This window comes from Erigeron canadensis, chromosome 3 (genome assembly GCF_010389155.1).
Source record: "Erigeron canadensis isolate Cc75 chromosome 3, C_canadensis_v1, whole genome shotgun sequence".
NCBI lineage: Eukaryota > Viridiplantae > Streptophyta > Magnoliopsida > Asterales > Asteraceae > Erigeron > Erigeron canadensis.
Genome location: NC_057763.1, coordinates 8,129,572 through 8,141,131, shown reverse-complemented (window position 1 = coordinate 8,141,131; position 11,560 = coordinate 8,129,572). Strand labels below are relative to the sequence as shown.

At 32.9% G+C, this 11,560-nt stretch overlaps 1 protein-coding gene across 1 annotated transcript; it reads left to right on the top strand.

The window, feature by feature from the left end:
- Window positions 1–934: 934 nt before the first annotated feature.
- Window positions 935–2,029, top strand: LOC122593506 (protein GLUTAMINE DUMPER 2-like). The gene has a single exon (XM_043765925.1). The coding sequence runs from the start codon at window positions 1,016–1,018 to the stop codon at window positions 1,487–1,489; it is 474 nt and encodes a 157-aa protein (XP_043621860.1). The 5' UTR covers window positions 935–1,015; the 3' UTR covers window positions 1,490–2,029.
- Window positions 2,030–11,560: the final 9,531 nt, after the last annotated feature.

Genomic DNA, 11,560 nt, shown 5'->3' with positions numbered 1-11,560 from the left:
CACAATTTTGTCATACACAACAATACATGCATCAGACAGTTGTACTGTACAATTTTTTAATGCATATATTATTGTGTATGGTAAAATTGTGTTGTGTATGATCATTTCTCATAACTAAAGAAATCAATTTGAATGCAAATAGTGAAGATGTATATATTGCTTCAATTCGAGGTTAAAGAATATAAAGGCAACGTCAATAGTAAAGAACGAAAAGGAAACAAGAAGGGCCCGGAAAGAAAGAACCTAAATAATTAAATGGATTCATATAAAAATTTACATTTTGCTGATTTTAAATTTGTCATTCATCTTCTATATTGCCATTTCAAGACCAAGTTCAGAGGTTGTATTAACAAGTGTACAACACCCTTAAAAAGTGATCTAGGGATCAAATTCCATCGATAAATAAAGTACTACTCATAACACTATAGTAGAATCGTAATATATTTTTAATCAAACACGCAAATAATATCATATCGTGCTTAAAAAAAGCAGTTTAAAAAGATATTTATAAGTGCAACGCACTAATTTTTTTTTAAGGGTCGACAAATATTCCGCTTTATCCAAAATGACTTTTTAAATGGAAAACATCAAAACCAATGAGTTTCAGCTCGATTGACATGAAGAAATGAATGGGTTAGTTTGAAATCATAGGTCTCAATTTCAAATCTAATTCAAAAGGGGTTTTAGCCTAACAGATTTTTGACAAATGTTTTTTCGGTTACTAGCAGTAATTTTGATAGGATTTGACTACCTAGTTTTTTTTTTTCATTCGTGGACATATATAGTGCATTTTGTCAGTGTGGGTAACCCCAAATAAATAACAGGAAATAATCTTTGTGTACTTAAAAAAATATAAAACTATTAGATAGGACGATATATTATTCATTAAAAATATACTCCATTTTCGTGTATAAATAGCATCACAGAGAACCACTTCCTAATCCACTCATCCACTCTCAAATCAATTTCTTTCCAACTACTAATTAACCAAGTGAAAAATCACTATTAATTATTCATGACTACTCAATCAACTTCCTTAATGGCACCATCATCGCCGGTCACGATTCAACGATCACCGTGGCATTCGCCGGTTCCATACCTATTTGGAGGCCTGGCTGCCATGTTGGGCCTCATTGCTTTCGCTCTTTTAATCCTTGCGTGCTCTTATTGGAAGCTCTCGGGTGACGTAGAAAGAGACCTCGAGGCTGGCCAAGGAGAAGGAGACGGCGACACTAAACCGGTTAGTCACAAAGAGTCTCATGTTTTTGAAGAGAAATATTTGGTAATTATGGCGGGACAAGTGAACCCAACTTTTTTGGCAACACCAATTTCGAGTAGAACGTCGTCTTTTGGTAGTTGTAGTTGTCAGAGTGACTCGACGATGTCTACAGAGACATCGTCGGTGTCAGATGAGGAAAAACAAAGAAGTCGTGATCAAATACAAGTCCCGATTGATGAAAATCATGACACCCCTCATCAACTACCTTAAAATTATCTTTCATACACAAGGAGTTGATTAATTAGTAGATGGTTACGTAACATGGATTTAGATGGGATGAATTGAAGATCTATACAAGATCAAAAGAAAGTGTACAAGAACATTCAGCAACTCTATATATAAATAACTATCGGGCCTAATACAAAATCTTTTATGTGAGAGGTGGGATGTAAACAGTTTTACCTATACTCAAAGGTAAATAGACCACCGCTTCTAGAAAAACTTTTGGCATTCAAGGTGATGATCGAATTCTTAATCTATAAACGCAATGACTGATTCAAACTAATGATGGCGGTTAATCTGGAGAAGGGATTGTCATTCAGGAATTCTTGAAGTCAATATAGCAATGCTCATGATTGAGCGCTGGTGATTGCAAATGCATAGCAGTTAGTGTATGGAATTTTGTAGACAATCATTGAACGCACCATCTCATCTTTTTTGAGAATGAAAGCAATTTTCAATTTTCCGCATATTTTAATTTTTTTTCACCTATATAGAGTGGTTAAATAGATAGATTGATTTTGATTGATACTTCACATATGGCTTTTGATTTAATTCAAATTTGATTTAATATATAATTGTTTGTATGTAGACATGAGCAAAAATCATGGAACCCAAACTGAACCGAATAAGAAAAGGATATTTTTCTAGTACTTTGAGAGGAGAAATTCAAATAATCATAACAAGCGTTTTCGCTTATAGATACATAAGTTTTATTAGTAGCTAGCATAAAACCATATTATAGAAAAGGCTTAAAAATCACACTCTCGATCACAGTCTTACCTTAAACTCTTCTTTTTTAACAGCAAATTCTACTATATTCATATTGTATTCTATTGAGAACCGGGTTTTAAAGGGCTTTATAAAGCCTCTACAAATTTCACAACCCCACATTGACATACTCTCTTACCTTAACCAATAAGGTGCATAAAAATGATATATAGCTACAAAAGTTTTCTTATTGCACAAATAAATATATTAATATTACTCCGGGTGTTCCAATGGACAATGAACTTTTAATATCGGTAACTTTGAAATAAGTAGACAAGTGAAAGATGTAAAAGATGCATCAATTGAAAGTTTGATAACATACAATATATTATACATATGTGAACAATTTTAAAAGTTCCTTAGACAACTAGGTAATTAAAAAAAGTAGTTCATGTTGACAACTAGCGGGTATTAATCAGATGTTGAGCTCAGTACAAACAAACGACCAAAGTGATGATTGGAGCTGGAATCTGAATGGGAATTTCACTTTCTCGGTATGTTGTATTTGCAAAACTATTGATAAATGCTTGCTTCCTGTTGACAACCCCCCTACTGTATGGAACAAAGTGATCCCAAAAAAGGTCAGTGTTTTCGTATGGCGTTTGCTAAGAAACCGCCTACGTACCTACCCGAATAAATCTCTTGGCAAAAGGAATTGTGGTGGAGTCGTTATGGTGCCCAGTTTGTGAAGATGGGTTTGAAGATTTTGTGATTGTACGTACAGTCACTAGAGAGACCAGACTTCTTTTATCTAACTGGTTGCAAATAGAAATTCCTAACTTAAATCCGAAGGAGTTGGAGGAATGGTGTCGTCAGCATTTGATTCCCGCAAGGACTAAACGGGATATACAAGCTATTTGTTTCGTCTGGTGATGGTCTCTTTGGAAAAACCGAAATGCTAGAGTGTTTAAAGATAGGGACATTTTAAAGTCCATTGTTTCAGTTTCTTTTTTGTGGGTAACTAGCTAGCTAGTAGAGATCGTAACTCAATGTATTCGTCGCCGTTATGGCAAAAGTGTCCTATTACTTTGATGTAACTATAATTATTTTGTTCTTCGGCGTCTTGCCGAAAAACAAGTTTAATGCAATTTAGTAGTTCCAAAAAAAAAAAAAAAAATAGCTCATCATATAATAGGTAGATATTGTTGGTTTGATATTTCAACAAACCAAAATATTGTATACACAAATTGGAGCCGTTAAATTAGTGATATACATATTTTTGGAACGATGGTAAAGCAATCAAATATATTATCATCTTCATGAGTTTGTGTACTTGTGAATAATGCTAATCTAATAAGCTTTCTTGCCATTATTTATTTCTATCATAAAACATCTCTTTTTTCTTTGGGTGTCACATTAAAGTGGTGGTTTGGAGAATCATAAAAAGTTAATGGATGCTGATGAAATCAATCAATTTCGTACTAAAGTTATTTGTTGCTTTCTCGGATTGGTTATCTATAGAGATGTACAACACTCTTTGAATAAATTTTTTTCAAAATTTGAGTTTTAATTAATCATTAATTTTTAATCTTTTACATAAGTAAAGTGTACATATACAAGTTTAAAATGTATCATAAGAAAAATTAATTCATCATGATTCATGAAGATAGTTGATTAAATTTTTCTTATAAGATTATTTATTTTTGTTTATTGTGAATTATGATGCAAGCAGCAAACGAATCATCGCTTTAGCAATGTTAGAAATTAATGATGATATGCTTTATTAATTTCAGAGTGGTATACACAACAGCACTGGTGGGGTGCAATCACTATGAGTGCTAATTGACCAACATTATCACCCTTCATATATACTGTATGCAATGCCCCATTTTCAACATCACACATATGTAGTTATTTATCGTAAAACCGTGATGCTAAACATATAAGAAAGTTAGATGATATTTGATAATTGTGTATTATAGTTTCAATAAAAGAATATGCATACTACAAGTCTACAACTTAAGCTGCATTATAAATTAGGTGATCGATGCTCAAAAAGACTTCTGAATTTTTTTCATTTTACGAAACGTATATCATCTAGATATGGCTGTTGTACACCGTTGTATATCTATAATTCTATACTACTATATAAAAATTATACCTCTATGTTGAAAAGTTTACAATTTTGAGACATGTAAAATTATCATTTTACCCTTAATTAATTAACTTACACAACCATTTCAATATCTTTTAAAAGATATTCACTATCCCTCAAAATCAAATATCTTTGTATCAATTACCAATACCACTTGACGCCGACGCCATCACATCGCAACTAATGTCATCTCCACCGCATTGCGTGGGTACCATGCTCGTATACATATATGTATGCGGCAACTAGGTAGGGTTGTTCTACACTGTTAGCAAACATGATCCACTGTATGTTCATGTAATTGGAATCTTAAATACACTCACACACCTAGCTAAAAATATAGACAGAAAAGTGTGCAATTGCAAAGAGCACCCATATCTTTAGAGCAATTACTTTAGAAAAGTTTCCAATATACCCACTGTTTAATAATGTCTTCATAAGAGCCTTATCCACTATATGTCTATATGTTGGTTAATTATACTTCATAGTCAAGGGACAATTAATGATTTAAAAATAACCATATATTAGTTTTTTATTTATTTCTAAATATTCAAAAAATAATATAAAAAAAATTATGACATGTTATATCTAACACAAAATTTTATTGTTGACAATTCGGTACTTAAAGTTATACGTTGGTTAAATATGACAAACTTTAGAAGTTCATGGGTTAATTAATTGAAACATAACAAATATAGGATGGTTACAAACAGATATATGAAAAAGTAGCTACTAGCTAGGTTGCTATTTTATAAGGTAAAATGCAACAAACGGTCCTTGTGGTCCAGCTAGTATAACACTTTTCATCCATGTCGTAAAATTTACACCATAAACATCCTTGCCATAAGCTTTTTGTCCCTGCCGTTATAACCCCTCTGTTAACTATGTCATGATCAAGTCTCGTGGGGAGTAATTGTGTCATTTTATTCACCTTCTTTCAATTCCTCTTATTATTTACCTCACAAACTTTCTCCATTTTTTATACATGTGAAATAAACTTGTTAATATTTCAAGGAATGCATATGTGAGATTTAACCGGCCGGGAGCAGGACAAAAATTCTAACACATGGATGACTTGGGTACAAAGATAACGGCGTGGATGAAACTTGTGATTCTCTACCACAATTAAAGAGTTTTTTGCACTTTACCTTATTTTAATAACAACCAATTAACCTTGATAGAGTGCAAGTAATTAAGGGCGTAAAGCTTAAAAAAAAAAAAAGTTTTACTAATTAAACAGTTTTATTGGTCCGCTTTTCCTGTTTTACGGGCACGTTTTAAGATTAGTAAACCAGAATTATAAGTTTTGGTTGTTGGTCAATTCATACATGATTGATCGACAACCCAAAATTGAACAATTGTACAAATAAATTACTTATTAGAAAATAGGGGAATTGAACATCAACATTGTCGTACCAACTTGTACCAATTCAACAAAAATAAGCATTAATATATGGACAATTTGCAAATGCAAAAATTAATTCCCACATCCGGAGTTAGTGGTGATCAAGCATTTTAATTAGGAAACAAAGATGATGTTATAAAAAAGATGATGTTATAAAGTGGCAAAGATGGGGACTAGCATTATATGTTTGGATCGGACGTAAGACATATAATATTTCCAAGCTATAATCATGAAGAAAACTACACACATAAATATAATTGAAGCCAGTGGAATGTGCAATTATTTTTGGTTACATTGAGGGATATGATAAATAATAACAAGTTGAGTTTAGAAGTGGGACTAGGAGAGCATTTGTGTCGCATACATGTCGATCTCACTTATGATTGTTCTTCCAATATAGCTTCAATGCGCGTATCCCTATTCGCAATTATTTGTCGATATGTGGAAGAAAAAAAGGGTAACAATGTTCGTACTACCAAAGTACGGATCAAGGTATTGGCCGGCTGGCCGCTAGGTTAATTTAACTGGCATCGACTCCGTATATGTCATTACAAGAAAAACTACAATAGTAGACGGTTTTTTTTTTTGGGCGACGACACAATATGCTAAAGAGACTCTTTAGCATATGATGCTAAACGACAAAATAAACTTCTTTCCTTGTGCCGTAGTGTATGTAAATGATGCTCGAATGGTCTACACAAGAATCATAGATTACCAAAAACTAAAGAAAATGAGTGAATCATATCTAGGAAAGAGCCAAAATTATACAAAAAAGACCATATATAGTTTGATTCTAAATTAGAAGTAAAAAGTTGCAAATCTTTCGATTTTGTGGCAAATCTACAAACATTCTAAGAATAGATTAGTGTTTAATGATTAGAAAACAAGAAATGGATTAAGAGTCAACTAGCTCTTCATGTATGGAAGGGACAATAATCACGTAAGCACTTTAGAAACGAGTACAGATAATGCTCGATCAGATGCCCAAATATGTTATGTTCCCGGGAAATATATCGACATATACTTCTTTTACGTTATTATTTGAAAGTCTCAGGTTTGTAACGATTATGTAATTAACAACTAATGTGAATTACTTCAAAAACAATAGACAAGAAAGTAAAGAAGTTTAATCATATATTTTATTGATTAAACAGTAAATACATTATCGGTTTTACAAAGAAATAAAATATAAAATATTGTTAAGTTTTTCGACAAACCAAAAACTTAACAATTATACAAAGAGAGAAAAAACACACTAAGTGTTACCTATGGACAAACCAACAAGAGCTACGGCTAGGTCAAGCGATTCTTTATACAGGCAGATATGAGAATCACATGACAACCCAATAGATGTTGACACATGAAGGTTGTCAACCATCTATTGGTGGATAAGTCAGATCTGAAGAGTTCTCTTTTCTTCATCTTGTTTCTTTACGAAAACGGCATGAAAGAGAAACACCTTAGTACCAGAACGGTACAAGGTCACATGGTTCCATCTTGATCTGTCAACACTTGTCATTGGGGACCAGTCTTCTTATCTTCATATTCCCGCCCATACTTGACATACAAAACATGGCGGTGAGTCATTGAATTTATCCTTTGGACTCGAAGATATTGATGGTCGCTGAGAACTCGCTGACAAAGTAGCTCGCTGAGTCTCTCAGCGAATCCATGGCTCAACATTATTATACTCTGATCCGTATATCAATGTTCATATAGCGGTTATTTGGATATATAAAGTTACTTTTAGTGATATGATACCAAATATATCTAATTAGAGGTGCACAAAAAAACCGGTTAACCTAACCGATCCGTTCAAAAACTGGTTAACATAACCGATTTGTACTGTACTGGTTATAGGTTATTATTAACCGTAGGTTAGTAGCCGATCATCACTTTCAAAACAATAATCGGTTATTAACCAGTTAACCATTAACCGTTTTTTTCCCAATAATATTAACCTATAACCGGTTAACCTATATATTATTCCTAATATTTATATTATTAATTAAGTAAGTGGATATTTATACATTATTAATAATCTGTATAGTTTTCTGCTTCAGTTAATAATAACCGAAAATAGGTTAACCTATTCGGTTAACCGGATTTTTTAACCGTAATCGGTTACCCCGGTTAAGGTTTTTTCGTACACTAACCGGTTATTAACCAATATAGGTTAATCAAAATCGATTAATTTTTTTAAAAAAATTAACCGATTTTGGTTACTAAAAAAAATAACCGGAACCAATTAACCCACCTCTATATCTAATACTATTTGTCATGCATTTGTTCCATTATCTTGACTTTAGTAAGAAATAAGAGTCATTATGATTAGGAGGGGCCGTCTTGTAAAGTCTATGTTTTAAGTCAAAAGTGATAAGGCCATTAGGCCCTAAATGTTAATTATATAAAGATCAAATATCAGTTCATCTTGAATCACATAGAATGAGAATTATTCATGTTCACAGCAGGTTTCTATGAAGATTGGAAAGTTATGACCATGTCGACCTATGCATCGGTTCATCCAATCAAGTTCAAACATATTCGTTAATAATTGGCGTTTAAAACTATGAGAGTAAGTACTCGCGCTTTATGGCGGTGAAATGGTGAAGGTGATAGGTCATAAAGTTTGATAGGTCATAGAGTGTGATAGTCAAATGCCTTAACCGTACGGGTTTCACCTCGGATTTAAAAATTCGTCGAAAGTATATCGAATGACCTCTCTACTGAAAGAGCTCGGAATTTTAAGAACGCTCATATAATTTTTATAATTTATCGATGTGCGGTTTTTGAGATAAATGATTTGAATGAATTTGAGGAATAAATGATTTATGAAGCAGAGAGAAAAAAAATGATTTGTTAAGATTTAAGAAAAGCAAAAGGGTATTATAGTTGTAATCGGGTAAATATAGAATACATATGAGAGACATTTTGAAAAAGCAAATGTTGAAACTTACATTTTAAACAGTGAAATTTACTTTATAATATAGTATAGATATCGAATACCTTAACCATCAAAGTGCTTCAAATAAATTAAAGTTAATCACAAAAAAACCCGTAAATGAACAAAATTCATTAACAACTCCATAGTTATCAACCATTGTGCATTATTATATTGTTGTGATTAACTCGTAGAAGAAACCTCATTTTGTTAAAATTATCAACATGTACAAAACTCTACTATTAATTTACGAGTTAATCACAGGAAAATCCATAAATAAACAACCATATATTATTGGGCCTTTTAGGATTAGTTTTTGAGAATTGAGATGGCCCATATATAGCTATAACTCCTATAAGAGTGTAGACATGGAAAAAAAAATGTTAAAAAAAACTGATTTGGATAATCTAAGAATCGGAACTGATTGGAACCACCGGTTATGGTTCCTCAAGAACCCATAGATAAGAACCTATTCCACATTTTTTTGAAAAAATCGGTCCCAAACCGGTTCCTAAGGAATTGATTCCAAAAACCGAACCCAAGAACCGGTTCGGAACCAAACCAAAAACTAGCCGTTAAAATTTGCCGATTTTGGTTCATTTTGACCATTAAGACCCGTTAGTTACCTTTTTTGACACAATAATTACCATTTTACCATTATACAACTAGTATATATATGTAGCATCAATTAGGCTTAATTTTACACATTCCATCACTTACGAACACTCTATATCTCTTACAAAAACACTATATATTCATAAATCTCTTACCAAAATCATTATATCTCTACATATTATATATATATATAATATCAAATCTCTCACAAAATGGAGCCTAATTCCGCGTCACAAACGCAATCTACCGATGTTGGTTCCCCAAGTGAGGCAACACTGGTGGCTATAATAGCGGATCATAAAAGAACGACTCCCGTATTTGAACACTTTGGTGTAATTATTGTCACCATCTCTTTTTGTGAAAAATGCAAACTCGACGTTGGGGAAACATGTAAGGTTACATTGTGCGGTGAAATAAAAGCACAAGAAGCGGGTAGCACCTCACAAGGTCAACAAACACTGGAAAATGGAAGTGGTTCGTGAAGGACTTTCCAACTTGACCATTAGAAAAGCTTGGCCATTCAACCATTGGGACGATCCGATAGGTCACTTCCACATTTCAAAACTTACTCCAACCAAGGTACACTACTCTAACTCGCTCTACATTAAAGCACACATGTATGAAAAATTGGAAATTTGCTAAAAAACTACTTATAACGGAATTTGAAAGTTTAAATTTGACAACCGATGTTTGGAGTGTTCCTCATGGTTTTTCTGGTTCTTACATATGTGTTACGATGCACTGGATAGATCCTAGTACTTGGCAAATGATGAAGCCCGCGATTGCTTTTGAAAAATTTGAGGAACCTCATAGGGTGAAAATCTATACTACAAGTTAAGGGATGTGTTTGCATACTATAAAATTGATCAAAAGATTTTTTCAATATCATTTGATAATGCAAGTAATAATACAAAAGCGGTTGACCACTTGAAAATAAAATATGCTCCTATTTGTGATGGTATTTTTTTATCATGGTCGATGTGTTGCACATATTCTTTATTTGGTTGTGCAAAGAGGTTTGGGTGAAGAAGCCATTGAAATTGTTAAGAAAGACTTTGTAAAGATGTTAAAAGAGGTATTTTTGGGGGGTAAGACTAGACTTAAGAAGTATATCAAATTATGTAAAGATACTGATTCGATATATTTGACACCTCATTGGAATTGTCCTACTAGATGGAATTCCACTCTTACAATGTCTGAATGTGTTTTACGTCAAAAAACTACTTTAAATCATTTTCATGATAATTTAGTTGACAACCGTTTGACATCTTCTAAGTTTGACCATTGGGAAATTATTCAAACTTTAGTAGATTTACTTGAAGTGTTTAAAAATACCACGGTTTGGTTTCGGGGGTTTATTATTCCATTAGTCATTTGGTGCTTCATCAAATTTATGAAATTGGAGAAAAGTTGATAGAATTTAAGTGTATGGATGATGGTATATATGAAGGCATGGTGAAAGCCATGAGAGATAAATTGAAATTTTTTTTATGGAAATGCCCCCAATTTTAGCTTGTGTCGCTGCAATAAACCCCTCTTTAAATGTTAGCGGCGTTGAGACACTTATTGAAAAATTAAATGATAGTTTGGAGTGTTATGAAAAGGATATAAACTTTTCCATGACGGCAATAAGTAAGTTTAATGTAAATTTAGAAAGATTTATAAGGTTTATGAAGTCAAATATGGCTCAAGTTTTTCTACTCTTCCTACTCTTTTTGTTGGTGCCAAAAAAGCAAGGATTCAAAGATAAACCTATATAATTATGTTATCCAAACAACCACCAAACGTCAAAGAAATGATGCTTCAACATTGAACAAGAACACCGAGTATCATAGGTATATCGGAATAAACTTTCTAGTGAGCCTTGGAGTTGATGCTTTCATGAATATGAATGTATTGAATTGGTGGAGGGAAAGGGAAAGTCAATTTCCCATTCTATTTATCATGGCACGTGATTTACTAAGAGCTCAAGCTTTAACGCTGCTAGTGAATCCGCATTTTCATTTAGTGGAAGAGTTTTGTCCATAAGAAGAAGACGACTTACACCGGTATCATTGAAGATGTGTATTTGCTACAAAGACCACTTGGACGCCATGGGAAGTAGACAAGACAAATCAAGCCTTGAAGATAAGACCTTGAAGAACATATTCACAATGAAGAAGTTGAGGAAGGTACATCCTTATCACTTTCCGATGAAGAGATTTCACTTGATGAAGCTCAAGCTCAACAACAACCAAT

Coding starts and splice junctions, on each gene's coding strand:
- LOC122593506 (XM_043765925.1), top strand. CDS start 1,016: ATGACTACTCAATCAACTTCCTTAATGGCACCATCATCGCCGGTCACG.